General features: G+C 59.1%; 1 protein-coding gene across 4 annotated transcripts; it reads right to left on the bottom strand.

Moving 5' to 3' along the window:
- Nucleotides 1-9,658: 9,658 nt before the first annotated feature.
- ELAVL3 (ELAV like RNA binding protein 3) lies at nt 9,659-16,900 on the bottom strand. Of its 4 annotated transcripts, none has more exons than XM_064737303.1 (8): nt 16,878-16,900; nt 15,141-15,420; nt 14,408-14,511; nt 14,081-14,234; nt 12,989-13,205; nt 12,396-12,434; nt 11,945-12,291; nt 9,659-11,611 (listed from the first exon to the last, which is right to left on the bottom strand). In XM_064737303.1, exons 1-7 carry the CDS (start codon nt 16,884-16,886, stop codon nt 11,946-11,948), a joined length of 1,149 nt encoding a protein of 382 aa, XP_064593373.1. In that variant the 5' UTR covers nt 16,887-16,900; the 3' UTR covers nt 9,659-11,611; nt 11,945. The 4 variants fall into 4 exon arrangements, with proteins under 4 accessions (XP_064593373.1, XP_064593374.1, XP_064593370.1 ...); XM_064737304.1 differs by having other exon boundaries at nt 11,945-12,270; XM_064737300.1 differs by lacking the exon at nt 16,878-16,900 and having other exon boundaries at nt 15,141-15,689.
- Nucleotides 16,901-17,474: the final 574 nt, after the last annotated feature.

Raw genomic sequence — 17,474 nt, 5'->3', positions numbered from 1 at the left:
GAACTGGGAGCGCTTTCTCCCCAGTACCGCTCTTACTGGGAGCACTGGGAAGGAACTGGGAGCGCTTTCTCCCCAGTACCGCTCTTACTGGGAGCACTGGGAGGACAGGACATAGGCTCACTAGCGGTGGGCGTGGCCAAATGGAAAGGGCGGGGTTATGCAAATCCTTGCACTGGGATTGGTGGGCGGAGCAGCGCCCGGGACGGGACTGGGAATGGGAATGGGCCAGGGAATATGGAAACAGCAACCAGAGAGAGAATGTGGGATGGGGATTCGTGCAGATTTCTCAGTTAAGCCATGTTTCCCCACTTTTAGTCTTCAATGGAGCCCAGGTGCCAATTGTTTGCTGCTTGGTTTCTGCCTTCCCTTTCCTGCCTACAGCTTAACCCCTTTCTCTCCGTCCTGCTTTTGGGCCATCACCGCTCATGCAGATGATGCTGATGCAGATGGCTGATCAATAATTATCAAAGAGCTTGGGAATGGTCTGTATCAGGTATCAGTAACATTTAAAAATGCAGTATATGGGCCATCAACTAATGAATTTAGCAACAGTTGCATAGTAACTAATCACCTTTCCTTTGAAGCCCTCTTCATAGCATATTTACTTATAAAAGGAAAGCATTTGTTTTTTATTTTAACAAATGCTACAAATCACCAACAGCCAGCTTAAGTGAGCACGGAAGACTGACAAAGACATTGTAATGTTTTTTCTTTTAAATCCCTCACAACCCCATTAGGTTTCAGCCCACAGCTGCCATCCTGTGCTCACGGAGAGCAACCTCTGCAGCTGTCCCAGCCTCAGGAAAGCACAGAAGATGGCTTCACACAGATCAGGGACTAAGTCAGACCCAGGCTGGGCTCAGCTCAGCCACCGTGGCACTGCTGGAAGCCTTAAACCCTTTTTGTGTCAGGTTGATTGTGGTTGTGGCGCAGCCACAATTGCTGTCAATGTGCTCCCCTGCAGCCTGGCCTGACAGGGTGAGCAGGGCTTGGGGTTCTGCCTCGTGTGTTAAACATCAAACCAGAAGACAAAACAACAGAGAAAACCCCTGCCCTGCCGTGTGCCTCACTCTGCACCCCTGCGATGAGAGGAGGGTGAAAGGCCCGGTCAGTTTTAGCTCTGTAAAGCTGCAGAGCAGTGATGAGCGCCTGAATCACATCCCCAGCAGCTGTCAGGGGAGTGAGGGCAGCGAAAAGGGCAGAGAAAGGGAAATAAAAAAACCAACAGAGCCACCAAGACTGGAGGATGTGAGGATGAACCCAAAACTTTGCTCTCCAGGAGCTGAAAGAACACATTTCCTAAAACAAGACACCCAAACCGGAATGAGGGACTCGCACTCTTTCCAGATCTTCCCAGCACCCCTTCAAAAACAAAAGCCATCAGTGGAAATGGGATGCTCCTTTAAGCCTTGCAGAGACTTTCTCCAGCACCACAAACCACCCTTCCTGCTGCTCTTCCTTCACCACTCAGGGCTGAGCCACGGAAACCTGCTTCTTTAGTGTGTGTGTGTGTGTATTTCAGAGTTTTTTTAAAACCAAGGAAAAAATCAATATCATATTTTAAAAAGAGCCCCCAGAACTTTGGGGAAAGTGGGCATAAATGTCAAACAAAACACAAAGAAAGACGGAGCTACTAAGGGATCATACTTAGAGCAGCAGTGGTGGGGTGGGAGGGAAGAAATACAGCAGACAAATTTAACACCATTTAGGAGGGTTTATGTTTTCATTGCAAGCAGCATTCAGACGTGACAATTTAGTGATTTATCATATCCCAGCACACTCCTTGCCTGTCAAAGTGATAGGCAGAAGCAGCAGAGCAGCTCTGAACACGCTGTTCACTACAAGGCACCACCAACAAACCCAGAACAGCTCCGCCCTTGGCCAACCCTTGGGCCTTCGGAGAAGCTGGGATTTAGGAGAAGGCCTTGCAGGGGAGCAGTGTTTCAAATGCCAAAGGATTTAAAAATATCCAAGGCTATGAAAGCTGATGGGAGCTGAAAGAATTGAAGGAGAAGGTGTCTTAGCAGAGCACCTTTGGCCAGTGCAGCCAGATAACCCTCAGATATCATTACTGGAGGATCTGGGAGTGAAGCCCAGCAGGAGATGCTGCAACAGGAACTCCTGCCCCACACGAGAGGTTCCCAGGGACCAAAAACTCCGTGCAGAGCAGACAGGATCTGACCACAACCCCTGCCTTGGGCCAAACCTGCTCTTCATTTTTCATGAGCCGCACAGAAATGAGGCGTATTTATGATCGCTTCTCTCACCAGAGCTGGTTGCAATCAGCACTGGATCCCAAAACTGAAGGAGAAGCCTTGTGTAGACAATTCCTCCTTCAAGGCTCAGCTCCAGTACCAGGCTCAAGACCTGGCATGCACATGCATTTGGCAGGGAGCAGCAAATCAAGTGGAAGAACATTTCAGGTTTTTTTCCAGCTGATCGTTTCGGAGTTTACTTGGAATAAGCTTCCTCTCCAAGAGGGATTTCAATTCCATACATGCACAGAGAGGAGAAAACATTAACGCAGCATTGAGACAGCTCCGTGCTGAGAGCAGTGGTTTTAAGGGTAAGGCCCTTATATATCTGGGAGGGTGAAACCTCTGTGTTCCACCCTCTGGGATCATCACTTGGGCTTTCCTGTGCTTCTCAAGCTCTCAAAGTAAAATTGACCCACCAAACTCATCTTAGTCTCAATCCTAATCCCTGCATCATCCTTCAGGTGTATTTCCTCACAATGAAATTGGAGTAGAAAATGCTTTAGGAAATGCTTTGCAGCCCCTTCTTCCCCAAAGGCCCAATCTGTCTTAATTAGGAATGCTCTTCGAGCACAAGGTTTGGATGCAGGCAGTGAGACTCACATTTCAGAAGGACCATCAACGGTCTGATGAAGACACAGCGCTTTCAAGCAGGCTGCTGGGACTGAGGAGGAGATTTGAAACCTGTTGACTTGCAGTGCTAGCGGAAGTGCAAAATGAAATGTAATGTAGTAGAACTGGAAAATGAAATGCTGTCAGACAAGGCTGCTCCCAGATTGGCTCTGCCTGGATCCACCTGCCCTGCAGCACAGCCTTCTCCCTTTCTCCTCACTGCCCTCTGCTCAGCACCAACCCAAACCTGGGCTATTTCAGTTCACGGCAGACACAGAGCAGCTGATGGGCAGCAAATGCAGCCTTCCCAAAGCGGCTGCCCATGACCCGGCCTGCAGGGCAGAGCTCAGGGAGGAGGTGGCAGCTTCCTCAGTGGCTTTTCATGTCCTGTCAGTGCCAGGCAGACACTGGCATGCATGGCACGGCTCTGTTGTGGCAGCCGGTCCCTTGGCAGGGCTGTGTGAGCACAGGGTGAGCACGGGGTGAACTCTCCTCCTTGCTGTGACACCTGGGCTGGCAGGGATGGCACAGTGACCTTGCCCAGCCGATGCTGCCTGTGCCACCACCTGGCACTGACGTGTTTGATGAGAATCCTTTTGCTGGAATTTTTCTCCTGAGAAGCCTCAGAACAGGAATGGAACCAATAAGGATCTGCTGGCTGTGGACTGTGGGCTGGAGATGGTTCAGCCACAGGGGCAGCTTGGATTGGTCTCCTTTGCGTTGTTTCTACTTGATGACCAATCATGGTCCCACTGTGTCAGGACTGTGAGCAGTCCCAGGTATTTATTATTAATTCCTTTCCAGCTTTCTGATGTCTCCTTGCTCTTTTAGTATAGTTCTAATATCTCATTTTCTTTTAATAGAACAGAGATCATAAAATAATAAATCAGCCTTCTGAAAAGTGGGGGCAAGATTCTCACCACTACCCTCGTCGTGGGGACGCTCGAAAACCACCACAAACACCGACTTGAGCTGGTCTGGGCAGCACCAAATAAATAAAAATAAAAAGCTATAAAAAAAGAAAAAAAAAAATTAAATCTAAAAAGTTAAAAAATAAAATGAATTTTAAAAAATGAAAAAAAAAAAAAGTTCGGTAAAGTGCAGTAAAAGTTGCAGAAAAAGAAGCACTGAAAATTGCGACTGTCGTAAAAGGTGCCGTAAAGCGCGACTGTCGTAAAACTGCCGTAAAGCAGCACTGTCGTAAAATCGGCCGTAAAGCGCGACTGTCGTAAAATCGGCCGTAAAGCGCGACTGTCGTAAAACGGCCGTAAAGCAGCACTGTCGTAAAATCGGCCGTAAAGCGCGACTGTCGTAAAATAGGCCGTAAAGCGCGACTGTCGTAAAAGGTGCCGTAAAGCGCGACTGTCGTAAAATCGGCCGTAAAGCGCGACTGTCGTAAAATCGGCCGTAAAGCAGCACTGTCGTAAAACTGCCGTAAAGCGCGACTGTCGTAAAACTGCCGTAAAGCGCGACTGTCGTAAAATCGGCCGTAAAGCGCGACTGTCGTAAAATCGGCCGTAAAGCAGCACTGTCGTAAAATCGGCCGTAAAGCGCGACTGTCGTAAAATCGGCCGTAAAGCAGCACTGTCGTAAAATCGGCCGTAAAGCGCGACTGTCGTAAAATCGGCCGTAAAGCGCGACTGTCGTAAAAGGTGCCGTAAAGCGCGACTGTCGTAAAATCGGCCGTAAAGCGCGACTGTCGTAAAATCGGCCGTAAAGCAGCACTGTCGTAAAACTGCCGTAAAGCGCGACTGTCGTAAAACTGCCGTAAAGCGCGACTGTCGTAAAATCGGCCGTAAAGCGCGACTGTCGTAAAAGGTGCCGTAAAGCAGCACTGTCGTAAAATCGGCCGTAAAGCGCGACTGTCGTAAAATCGGCCGTAAAGCAGCACTGTCGTAAAATCGGCCGTAAAGCGCGACTGTCGTAAAACTGCCGTAAAGCGCGACTGTCGTAAAATCGGCCGTAAAGCGCGACTGTCGTAAAACTGCCGTAAAGCAGCACTGTCGTAAAATCGGCCGTAAAGCGCGACTGTCGTAAAATCGGCCGTAAAGCGCGACTGTCGTAAAAGGTGCCGTAAAGCGCGACTGTCGTAAAACTGCCGTAAAGCGCGACTGTCGTAAAAGGTGCCGTAAAGCGCGACAGTCGTAAAATCGGCCGTAAAGCGCGACTGTCGTAAAACTGCCGTAAAGCGCGACTGTCGTAAAATCGGCCGTAAAGCGCGACTGTCGTAAAAGGTGCCGTAAAGCGCGACTGTCGTAAAATCGACCGTAAAGCGCGACTGTCGTAAAACGGCCGTAAAGCGCGACTGTCGTAAAAGGTGCCGTAAAGCGCGACTGTCGTAAAATCGGCCGTAAAGCAGCACTGTCGTAAAATCGGCCGTAAAGCAGCACTGTCGTAAAACGGCCGTAAAGCGCGACTGTCGTAAAATCGGCCGTAAAGCAGCACTGTCGTAAAAGCGGCCGTAAAGCGCGACTGTCGTAAAAGCGGCCGTAAAGCAGCACTGTCGTAAAATCGGCCGTAAAGCGCGACTGTCGTAAAATCGGCCGTAAAGCGCGACTGTCGTAAAAGCGGCCGTAAAGCGCGACTGTCGTAAAATCGGCCGTAAAGCGCGACTGTCGTAAAATCGGCCGTAAAGCGCGACTGTCGTAAAATCGGCCGTAAAGCGCGACTGTCGTAAAAGCGGCCGTAAAGCGCGACTGTCGTAAAATCGGCCGTAAAGCGCGACTGTCGTAAAATCGGCCGTAAAGCGCGACTGTCGTAAAAGGTGCCGTAAAGCGCGACTGTCGTAAAATCGGCCGTAAAGCGCGACTGTCGTAAAACTGCCGTAAAGCGCGACTGTCGTAAAAGGTGCCGTAAAGCGCGACTGTCGTAAAAGGTGCCGTAAAGCAGCACTGTCGTAAAATCGGCCGTAAAGCGCGACTGTCGTAAAACTGCCGTAAAGCGCGACTGTCGTAAAAGGTGCCGTAAAGCGCGACTGTCGTAAAAGGTGCCGTAAAGCGCGACTGTCGTAAAACTGCCGTAAAGCGCGACTGTCGTAAAATCGGCCGTAAAGCGCGACTGTCGTAAAATCGGCCGTAAAGCGCGACTGTCGTAAAACTGCCGTAAAGCGCGACTGTCGTAAAATCGGCCGTAAAGCGCGACTGTCGTAAAACTGCCGTAAAGCGCGACTGTCGTAAAAGGTGCCGTAAAGCGCGACTGTCGTAAAATCGGCCGTAAAGCGCGACTGTCGTAAAACTGCCGTAAAGCGCGACTGTCGTAAAAGGTGCCGTAAAGCAGCACTGTCGTAAAGCCTCTTTTGGGACACAGGTTTTATTAAGCTGCTTAATGGTGTTTTCCGCTCGGAAATGGCTTCCCCGGAGCCGGCCCCAGCCTGCAGGGCGCTGGTTCAGCTCTTTGCTGCCTGGGCAATGCGTGCAGCAGCCGATCTCCACCCCTTCCGCCACAACTCCCAAACAGGACACGCCCCCTGCCCCTGTCGGACTCCACGTCTCTGGTACCCAGAGCCTCGCTGTGCCGCCGCCCCGCCCCCCGCGCTTTCCCCTGCTTTTGCCATCCCGTCGGTCCCTGCTGTCCCGGTTCCCCTGGGCCCCGCCCCTAATCCCGCCTCTGCGAGCCTGCCCAGCAGGGTCACCACAGGCCCCGCCCCTAATCCCGCCTCTGCGAGCCCGCCCATTGACGTCACCGCAGACCCCGCCCCTAATCCCGCTTCTGCGAGCCCGCCCAGCGGCGCCACCGCACGCCCCGCCCCTAATCCCGCCTCTGCGAGCCCGCCCGTCGACGTCACTGCAGGCCCCGCCCCTAATCCCGCCTCTGCGAGCCCGCCCAGCGGCGTTACCGCGGGCCCCCTTCCATGCCGAGCCCGCCGCTTTGCCTTCGCTCCCCGGGAGTGCGGCCGCTCCTGCCGCCCCCCCGCATCCCCCTCGCCCCCTCTGCCGGTACAGCGGGGCCGGTGCTGGCCCGAGTCCCGTCTCTGCCGCGTCTTTGCAGTCCCGGATCCGCGCCTCCCGGCTCTGCGGTGCTGAGCCCGCCCGGCGCGGTGGCGCTGCGTCCCCCGCGCCCCCTGTGCACGCCGCGGGAAGCGCCCCTACACCCCGAGCTGCCCGCGGGCCCCGCGGCACGGCAGACACCCACGGCTGACCCTGTCCCTGCGGCGTTTCGGCGCAATCCCCCGGTCCCGGCGCCGCGGAGCCCACACCGGTGGCTGCGGCCTCTGCCGTGCTGCCACCACCTCTGCCCGCCGGGCCAGCAGGCACCGCCGCGGCTGCACGCCGCGCTCCCCCCCGCAGCAGCTTCCGCCGCCTCCACGCCGCCCCTCCCGCCGCCCCGGGATCCTCTGCCGCTGACGAGGCCGCCCCGCTGCCGCCCGCGGTCGCTTCCCCGCTCCTGCCGCCGCCGCGGCATGGCTGGGCAAGCCGCGCCTTCCCCAGTGCAGCCCCCGCTTCAGAGCTGCGGGATGGCGTCTCCGCCGCCTCCTGCATTCATGGGCGTCCCGGCGTTCCCTTCCGCGGCCGCAGCCCCGCTCCCGTTCCCGCAGCTCCGCCACCGCCAGCAGCCCCCGGCCCGCCCGCCATGATGACTGCCCACGCTGCCCCAGTGACGCAACAAACGCATGCGCAGTTGCTACAACGGCCGCACCAGCGGTATCACTCCGCGCCGACTCATCCAACCCCCAGCGCCGCTTCCGGGATCAGCCGCACGCATGCGCAGTTCTATCTCCACGGCCCCGCCGCCACCCCCCCCGCCACTGCTTTGGCCGCAGCTTTGGTACAGCCCGGTCCCGATTCCGACCCCGGTCCCGGTTCCGAGCCGCTGCGTGCCGCTGTCCGGCCACAGCCGGCATTTCCGTGCCCGGTCACGCCGCTTCCGCCAGCACCGGGTCTATACACGGCACCACAGCAGGCGAAAACTGCCGCTCCTTGAATGTATCCTTCCGCGTCTCTGGCTCTGCCGGGACTTGAGGAGCCGGGCACGGCCGCATCACCAAGAGATCCCTCCGCAGCGCGTAACCGGCCCTGATATCCCTCCGCGTTCTCGCCTTCGCCTTCCGCACTCCCAGTACCGAACGGGACTACTTTGTGTCACGATTCGTCCGCACAGCCACATCCACGCACACAAACCGGGCACCGAGGAGGTGGAGGCTGGAATATAACAGCTGCTTTAACAAATACAGCACAGACAGAGAATTATTTTGCCCCTGCAAACGCCAACCCTTTGATGCCAACACAACAGAATTTCGAAAAAGAACTCTTCCCAAACAGCTCCAGAGTCCCCCCAGTGTTTGGGACAGATTTCTCGACCCAAAAAGAGACACTAAACCCTGAAAATTCGCCAGCATTAATCCTAAAATTAGAAAACTCACAAAAATATTTTGATAATTTTCAACTAAGAGACTGGCATTAAGTCAGACACCAGATTTGCAAAGAAGAAAGTCTAAATCCTTTAGCTATGCCTGTGCTATTCAGCCAGCCAGTGGTCCTAGAACACAGGTGGCTGTCCCACCTCATGAGATAAAAGAATTGTGAAAAGCAATAAGGGACAGTGGTATCTGCTCCCCATATTTTAAGCAACTGCTGAAAAGTACCCTGGTAGGACATACACTCACACCAAATGACTGTAAAAATCTTAAATCTTGCTGGTATAATTCTCACCAACTCACAATATATGCTATGGGAACTCAAATGGACATTATTGAAAACAATGCCAGTGCAGAATGTAAAAGAGGTATCAAAGCCCTCAAAAAAGAAAAACCCTCAGTGCCTGAAATGATTGATGCCTGTAACAAAATTGTGAGTCCACAGCAAGTGGCAATTATCCAGGCAAATGAACTTGGAAAAACTCTAGGAGAAAAAATTGAAAGGGGGAAAATGTGGGAAACGTGAGGGAAAATTAAGGGAAACGTGAGGGGAAAAGGTGGAAAATGTGAGAGGAAAAGGTGGAAAATGTGAGGGGGAAAATGGAGGGAAACAAGGGGGGGAAAGATGGGAAGCGTGAGGGGGAAAGGGCAGGAAATGTGAGGGGAAGATGGAGGAAAACCTGAGGGGGAAATGGTGGCAAATGTGAGGGGAAAATAGTGGCAAACGTGAGGGAAACCTGAGGGGAAAATGGAGGGAAACAAGAGGGGAAATAGCAGGAAAAGTGAGGGGAAAATGGTGGCAATCGTGAGGGGAAAAGAGCAGTAAACGTGTGAGAAAATTGAGGGAAACATGAGGGGAAAATGGAGGAAAACCTGAGGGGGAAATGGTGGCAAACGTGAGGGGAAAAGAGCAGTAAATGTGAGGGAAACCTGAGGGGAAAATGGAGGGAAACATGAGGGGAAAAAGGCAGGAAAAGTAAAGGGGGAAATGGTGGCAGACGTGAGGGAAACCTGAGGGGAAACCTGAGGGAAGCGCGAGGGGAAATGGCCGACACTCCCCCAGCCGTCCGTCCATTCCCGCCGAAACCACGCACAAATTCTGCCTTTTAAATTTTTTTATTGATTTTTTTTCCATGAAAAATACAAAGAGTCGAGTCCAGGGGTGGGGGCCGGGGGGTCCCGGTCCCCTCCGAGGGGTCCCGCAGTGCCACAGGGGGGTCCCTGGGCACATTTTGTCCCCGCGTTGGGCCCCCCAAAAACGGGCCGGGGCTGAGGTGGGGACCCCTTATTGCTACTGAATTGGGGGTCCCCTGGCCCCCCTCCCCAAATTCCGGGGCTGGATGATCCCTGGAAAAGGGGATGGGGGGGTCAGAGTTTGGGGGGTGGGGGGGGTGGTGATGGCGGATCTGGACACGGGGGTCGCTCCTAAATATTTATATTAATAATAATTAAAACTACAAGAAGCTTCACACAGGCACGACACAAAAAAACCAGGAGCCGGGGTGGGTTTGGGGAAGGGTCTGGGGAGAAAAAAGAGGGTCCCGGGGAGTGCCAGGATCAGGGAAAAAACAGGGGAGAATAGGAAATAAATGGGAACTAAACCACTGAAAAGTGAGAAATTATCCCGACGGCGAAGGGAAAATAAATAAGAATTGCAATAATAATAATAACAATAATAATAATAATAATAACATCAATAATAATTAATAAGAAGAATAATTAAGAATAATAACAATGATAAGGAGTAAGGGGGAACTCAGTATTGGGGCTTTTCAGGTGGGGTTCCGCCCTTTTGTTTTTTGGACAGGAGGCTCCAAACTCCAGCAAGTGGAGTAATTTGGGGCAAAAATCGCCCATTTTGAAGAATTTGGGAAGGCGGGGGGGGAAGTGTGACACGACACATCCCCTCCCTCCCAGTTTTGGGGGTACCAGCACAATCCCTGGCATTTCAGTGCCCCTGGCCCCCCAAAACTTGCCTTGATCACTCTTGGGGTTCACAAGCTGCTTCCAAGGAACTCGGGGAGCACAAAGCAGGTTCTCACCCCCTCTGGAAAAGGCGATTGTGGGGATTTTGGGGGATATCTTTTAATATTCTGCTATAAAAATAGATGGATTTGGGCCAGCGCTCCCTGCGCCAGTCACGCTCCTCCTTACCTGATAACGGGTAACAGGTCTGATTAAACACCTGATTAATCCTTACTTTTGTTCTTCCTCCCCAAAAATTCCTCCCCCTCCCCCAGAAAATGAAGGAAAGACGTGGAAAGGAGGAGAGAGCGAGCAGAGCCCCCTCCCCTTCCCCTTGCTGGAGTCCTGGAGCGGAGGGAAGGGGGGGCACAGCCCCCACCTGGACACACCTGGATCAGGTGGGGGGGGGGCACCGCTCCAGGTGGTCCGGCCACCGCCGGAGTGGTGGGGTTGGGGTACCCGGGGGGGGTCCCAGGTGTGTCCACAGCGTCCTGGGGGGGTCTCCAGGGCCCCTCCCAGTGCCCTGCAGCACCTGGAGGAGGCCTCAGGGACAGGTGAGGGTGTCCAGGTGTCCGGGCTGTGCGTCAGGTGTAATCCCCACGCTGTCCTCAGTGGCCATGGAGGGGGCTCGGGGGTCTCCATGGTGTCTGTGGCGCTCATGGTGGGGGGTCCCCACGGTCTCCAAGGTCTCCAGGTGTGTTTCTCCATCTCCTGGAGACCCAGGATGTCCTTGGTGTCCATGGAGGGCCTGCCCAGGACCTGAACTGGGTTTCTCTGTGGTCTCCATGCTGCTCATGGGGGGGACCCTGAGGTCTCCAGGAGGTGTTTGATGCTCATGGGTGTCCCTGAAGGTCCCTCAAGGTCCCCAAGGTCTCCAGCTGGGTTTCTCTGTGGTCTCCATGGTGCTCAGGGAGGGACCCTGAGGTCTCCAGGTCTTCATGTGGTTTTCTCCATGGTCTCCATGGTGCTCATGGGGGTCCCTGAAGGTCTCTCAAGGTCCCTGAAGGTCCCCAGGGTCTCCAGTTGGGTTTTTCCATGGTGTCCATGGGGGTCCATGAAGGTCCCTGAAGATCTCAAAGGTCCCCAGGGTCTCCAGTTGGGTTTCTCCACGGTCTCCATGGTGCTCATGGGAGTCCCTGAAGGTCTCTCAAGGTCCATGAAGGTCCCCAAGGTCCCCAAGGTCTCCATCTGAGTTCCTCCATGGTGCTCATGGAGGTCCCTGAAGGTCTCCAAGGTCTCCAGTTGGGTTTCTCTGTGGTCTCCATGGTGTCCATGGGGGGGGACCCTGAGGTCTCCAGGTCTTCATGTGGGTCTCTCCATCTCCATGGTGTCCATGGTGTCCCTGAAGGTCCCTCAAGGTCCCTGAAGATCCCCGAGGTCTCCAGTTGAGTTCTTCCATGGTGCCCATGGGGGTCCCTGCAGGTCCCTGCAGGTCCCCAAGGTCTCCAGTTGGGTTTCTCCATGGTCTCCATGGTGTACCCCCAAGGACCCTGAAGGTCCCCACAGTCTCCAGTTGGGTTTCTCCAAGGTTCCCACAGAGGTGATCCCCAAACCCTCCATCCCAATTCCACCACAGCGCTCACAGGGGGGGTCCCCACACCCCCACAGGAGACCCCCACACCTCCCTATGGACATGGAGCACACCAACGTCAGGCCTTGTGCTGCTTGGTGGTCTTGAGGGACACCTGGAGCACCCCAATTACACCATGGCGCTCACAATGGAGGCTCCCCACACCCCCAGGGCATGGGGATCACCAACCTCAGGCCTTGTGCTGCTTGGTGGTCTTGAAGGACACCTGGAGCACGCGCTCGCCCAGGCGGTAGCCGTTGAGGCTGGCGATGGCCATGGCCGCCTCCTCGTAGTTGGTCATGGTGACGAAGCCGAAGCCCTTGCACTTGTTGGTGGCGAAGTCGCGGATCACCTTGACGTTGGTGACGGCGCCGAAGGGCCCGAAGAGCTGCCACAGGACGCTCTCGTCCGCCTCGGGCGCCAGGTTGTAGACGAAGATGCACCAGCCCGGCCCGGGGGTGCCCAGGCCCACCCCGGCCAGCGCCGGCACCGCCTCGATGGCCAGCGGGGAGAACCTGGGCAGCAGCGACAGCGGGCTGGCCCGGGGTCAGATGGGGGTCTGGGGGTCCCTCCTGGGCCGGGGAGGGTCCCCAGGGTGGGTTTGGGGGGGTTTGGGGGGGGTTTGGGGGTGCTGTGTTACCTCTTCACCCCGTAGGCCACGTTCAGCAAATTGTCCAGGCTGGGGGGTGAGGGGGTGTTAGGGGGGACAGCGGGGGGGGGCTCTGTGCCCACAGGGGGGTCCCACCCCTCAGAGACCCCCACCCTGAGCCCCCCCAGGATCATTGGGGTGTCTGTTCCACCCCCTCAGACTGTCCCAGGACCCCCAATCCCAGGGATGTCCCACCCCTCCAGGACCCCCATTGCCAGGGGTGCCCCCCATTCCCAGCCCCCCTGGACCCCCATTGCCAGGGACCTCTCAGCCCCCTCAAGACCCCTGCCCCCGTTCCCAGAGGTATCTTACCCCCCGCAGCCCCCCAGGACCCCCATTCCTGGGGCTACCCCCCATTTCCAGCCATTGGAAATCCATTCTGGGGGTGTCTCCAATTCCAGGCGTGTTCCCCCATTCCCAGCGCTCCAAGACCCCCATTCCCAGAGATATCTCACTCCCCCAGCCCCCCAGAACCCCCATTCCGGGGGTGTCCCCCCATTCCCAGAGATTTCTCACTCCCCCAGCCCCGGGGTGTCCCCCATTCCCGGTGTCCCCCCCCGCCATCCCGGGGTCCCCCCGCTCACCGGAAGCGCTGCGGGGGGGGGTGCAGGGCCCCGTAGCGCCGGGCCCCGGGGCACAGGCTCAGCAGGGCCCCCCCCGATTTCTGCCCGGGGCTGTTGGCGAACTTGACCGTGATGGGCTCGGCCGCGCCCAGCGGCTTCTGCCCGTGCAGCCCCCGCACCGCCTCCTCCGCCTCCACGCGCTTGTCGAAGCGGATGAAGCCCACGCCCCGCGACACACCTGCGCAGGTGATGCGGGGGGATCGCGGACAGCCCCCTCGGAACCCCCTGGATCCTCCAGGAGCCCTCCAAAACCCCACAGAACCCCCCAGAACCCCCCAAAACCCCACAGAACCCCCCAGAACCCCCGAAAATCCCACAGAACCCCTCAAAATCCCACAGAATCCTACAGAACCCCCCAAAAGCCCACAGAACCCCCCCCCAAAACCCCACAGAACCCCCCAGAATCCCCGAAAATCCCATAGAATCCCTCAACCCTCCCAGAAACACCCAGAACACCCCAGAATCCCTCAAAACCCCACAGAACCCCCCAAAATCCCCTTCCTGCCTCGCCCACCCACAGACCCTATAAGGATCACTGGGTAACCCCCACTAGGAGAGTCACACCTCTCCAGAACCCCCAAAACCCCCCAAAATGTCCCAGGATTTCCATTCTCAGGGATGCCCCACCCCACAAAATCCCCCAAAATCCCCCAGGACCCCCCACCTCAGAGATGTCCCACCCCCCAGAACCCCCCAGGAGTGTCCCACCTGCCCCAGGACCCCCAGGACCCCCCATCCCAGGGCTGTCCCACCCCTCAGGAGTGTTCCACCTCCCCCAGGACCCCCAGAACCCCCCATCCCAGGGCTGTCCCACCCCTCAGGAGTGTTCCACCTGCCCCAGGACCCCCAAGACCCCCAGGACCCCTAGAACAGCCCCCCATCCCAGGGCTGTGCCCCCTCCCAGGGATGTCCCACCTCCCCCAGGACCCCCAGGACCCCCACCCCAGGGCTGTGCCCCCTCCCAGGGATGTCCCACCTCCCCCAGGACCCCCAGGACCCCCACCCCAGGGCTGTGCCCCCTCCCAGGTGCGCCCCGAGCCCCCCCGGCCTCACCGGTGACCTGGTCCACGAGGATGCGGGAGGTGATGATGCGGCCGTACTGCGAGAAGAGCTGCTCCATCTCCTTCTGCCCCATGGCCTTGGGCAGCCCGCTCACGTACAGGTTGGCGTCGCGGATGGACGCCGAGCTGGGCCGGGCGTAGGACACCTGTGGGGACAGGTGAGCCCTGGGCACCCCGGGCACAGGGGCAGGGCCCGCCCAGGCGGGACCCATGGGTGCCACTTCCACCACAGAGGGACCCTTGGGTGTCCCACCCACCACAGAGCGCCTCACAGGTGCCTCCCCCACTCCCAAAGCCCCCCAGGTGCCCCCCGTGTCACCTTGATGGTCTTGGTCTGCAGCTTGAGCCCGTTGAGGGCCCCGATGGCCCGGTCGGCGTCGCCGGCCTCCACGTAGTTGACGAAGCCATAGCCCAGGCTTTGCCCTGGGACACCGTGCCACCGTGTCACCGTCACCGGGGTGGCACTGTCCCCTGTGCCCCCAGAGCCACCCCCAGCCCTGTGCCCATGTCCACCCTGCCAGCCTCGCTGTCTCCCTGTGTCCCCATGGACGTGGCACTCGGGGTCAAACGTGGGGGGACAGGGACACCGGGGGAACAGGGACACTGGGGTCATGGTGACAGTGTGGGGTCATGGGGACAGGGGAGGGACACTGAATTGTCCCTGCTCCCATGGTCACTGTCTGTCCCTGTCCCCACAGGTCCCTGTGTTCCCTCTCCCTTCCCATGTCACCGTGTCCCATCTCCCCCATCTCACGTTCCTGTCTCCCCATGCCCTGTCCCCGTGTCCCCCTGACCCTGTCCCCATGCCCTGTCCCTGTCCCCCATGTCCCATGTCCCCCTGCCCTGTCCCGCCCCATGTCCCATGTCCCCGTGTCCCCATGCCTGTCCCCGTGTCCCTGTGCCCTGTCCCTGCCCTGCCCCGTGTCCCCGTGTCCCCATGTCCCCATGCCCTGTCCCGCATGTCCCCGTGTCCCCCTGCCCCTGTCCAGCCCCATGTCCCCGTGTCCCCCTGACCCTGTCCCCATGCCCTGTCCCCGTGTCCCCGCCCGTACCGGTGACCTTGTCCCGGACGAGCTTGCAGGACTCGATGTCGCCGAGGCTGCCGAAGAGGCTCCTCAGCTCCTCCTGGCTCATGGACTGCGGCAGGTAATTCACGATCAGGTTCGTTTTGCTGTCGTCGGCCACGGGCGGGGGACCCGGCGGGGCCCCGTTGGGCAGCGCCGCCGCCACCCCCGGGCCCGGCACGGCCACCACGGGCACGGGCACGGGCACGGGGCCGCAGCCCGAGGGCCCCGCGGCGCTGGGAGCCTGCGCCTCCACCGTGCTGAGGATCTGCGGGGGACAGGGGTGTGACAGGGACAGGGACAGGGACAGGGACAGGGACAGGGACAGTGCAGGCAGGGACAGGGACAGTGTGGGCATGGCCAGGGGACAGGGACAGGGGACAGTGCAGGCATGGACAGGGACAGGGCCCCGCGGTGCTGGAAGCCTGCACCTCCACGGTGCTCAGGATCTGCTGGGGCACAGGGACAGCCAGGCGACAGGGACAGGGTGGGGATGGCCAGGGGACAGGGACAGGGACAGGGACAGGGACAGTGCAGGCATGGACAGGGACAGGGACAGGGACAGGGCCCCGCAGCCCTGGGTGCCTGCACCTCCACCGTGCTGAGGATCTGCGGGGTACAGGGGATGTGACAGGGGGACAGGGACAACCAGGGGACAGTGTGGGCATGGCCAGGGGACAGGGACAGGGCCCCGCAGCACTGGGTGCCTGCGCCTCCACCGTGCTGAGGATCTGCGGGGACAGGGACAGCCAGGGGACAGGGACAGCCAGGGGACAGGGACAGGGACAGGGACAGTGTGGGCATGGCCAGGGGACAGGGACAGGGGACAGTGCAGGCATGGACAGGGACAGGGCCCCGCGGTGCTGGAAGCCTGCACCTCCACGGTGCTCAGGATCTGCTGGGGCACAGGGACAGGGTGGGGATGGCCAGGGGACAGGGACAGGGACAGGGACAGGGCCCCACAGCGCTGGGTGCCTGCGCCTCCACCGTGCTCAGGATCTGCTGGGGGGACTGGGGTGTCACAGGGAGGGGACAGGGACAGCGCGGGCATGGCCACGGTGAAGGGACAGGGACACTGCGGGATGGTGGGGACAGCGCTGCGGGGACGGGGACACGGATGGTGGGCACGGGGAGGAGGGGACAGGGCCAGGGGACAGCGGGATGGTGGGGACGGGGAGGGGACAGCGGGAGGAGGCGGGGACACGGCACGGGGGACAGTGACACCCGGGTGGGGCCATGGGGATGGGGGGGACAGTGACAGTGACACCCGGGTGGGGCCACGGGGGGGGGACGGGGACAATCCCCCCATTGTGCGGCAGCGCCCCCGCCCCTTCCCCCCCTCCCCATTAGCGCGGGGTGGGTGACAGTGTGACAATGGCCCTTTGTCACCGGGCGATGGGGACACCCGGGGCCACCAGCCACGGCCCGGGGGGCGCGGGGACGGCGGCACGCGGGGACAGCGACACGCGTGTGCCCCCCGCCCCAAAACGGGCGCGGTTTGGGGAGGGGTCCGCGCCCCTCCCTCGCCCGGCGTGTCCCCGCAGGTGCCACCCGCGAGTGACGCCGTGTCCCCAACGAGCGTGCGACACCTCACGGGGAGGGGGGGGGGGTGGGGGCAGCACGGGAGGGGGATGGGATGGGATGGGAGGGATGGATGGGAAATGGGGGGGGGGGATCCCCGCAATCCCCCTCCCCAAATCCCCCCCACCCCCAGCCCGTTCTTACCGTCACCATCGTGTCACCGGGCGGGGGGGGGGCCCCGCACGGCCCCGAGGGCTCGGGGGGCCCGGGGGGAGGCCGGGGGGGGCTCCGGGGGTCGCGGCGGCTCCGGGCGCTGCGAGCGGCGGCCCCGGCTCGGTCCTTTAAACGTCCTTGGGCGGGCGCGGGGCGGGGCCCCCCAAAAACCGCCCCCCCCCAACACCACACCCCTCTCTACCGAGATGGTTCAGCCCGCGTCCCCCCCTCCCAAAAAGGTGGGTCCGACCGTCCCCCCCCCCTCAAAAGGTGGGTCAGCCCGCCCCCCCCCCAAAAGGTGGTTCCATCCGCGCCCACCCCCCCAAAGGTGGGTCCTACCGTCGTCCCCCCTCTCCTAAAAGAGATGGATCAGTCCGTCCCCCACCAAAAAAAGAGGTGGGTTGGGTGAGTCCGCCCCCCCCCAGGACAAGAAGCCCCCCGAGACCCCCCAGGCCCCGCCCACGGGAGGAGGAGGAGGAGGAAGGACGGGGAGGGAGGGAGGGAGAGGAGGAAGAAAGAGGGAATGGAGGAGGAGGAGGAGGAGGAGGAGGAAGGAGCGGAGCGGAGAACGCAGGAAGGGTGGGGGGA

Source organism: Zonotrichia leucophrys, unplaced genomic scaffold (assembly GCF_028769735.1).
Source record: "Zonotrichia leucophrys gambelii isolate GWCS_2022_RI unplaced genomic scaffold, RI_Zleu_2.0 Scaffold_48_389894, whole genome shotgun sequence".
Taxonomy (NCBI): domain Eukaryota; kingdom Metazoa; phylum Chordata; class Aves; order Passeriformes; family Passerellidae; genus Zonotrichia; species Zonotrichia leucophrys.
This window is presented reverse-complemented; position numbering and strand designations above follow the sequence as displayed.

Coding starts and splice junctions, on each gene's coding strand:
- ELAVL3 (XM_064737300.1), bottom strand. CDS start 15,510: ATGCCCACACTGTCCCTGTCCCTGCCTGCACTGTCCCTGTCCCTGTCC. Junction 14,512..15,140: donor CGTCCGGGACAAGGTCACCG/GTACGGGCGGGG, acceptor ACGGTGTCCCAG/GGCAAAGCCTGGGCTATGGC. Junction 14,235..14,407: donor TGCAGACCAAGACCATCAAG/GTGACACGGGGG, acceptor CTGTCCCCACAG/GTGTCCTACGCCCGGCCCAG.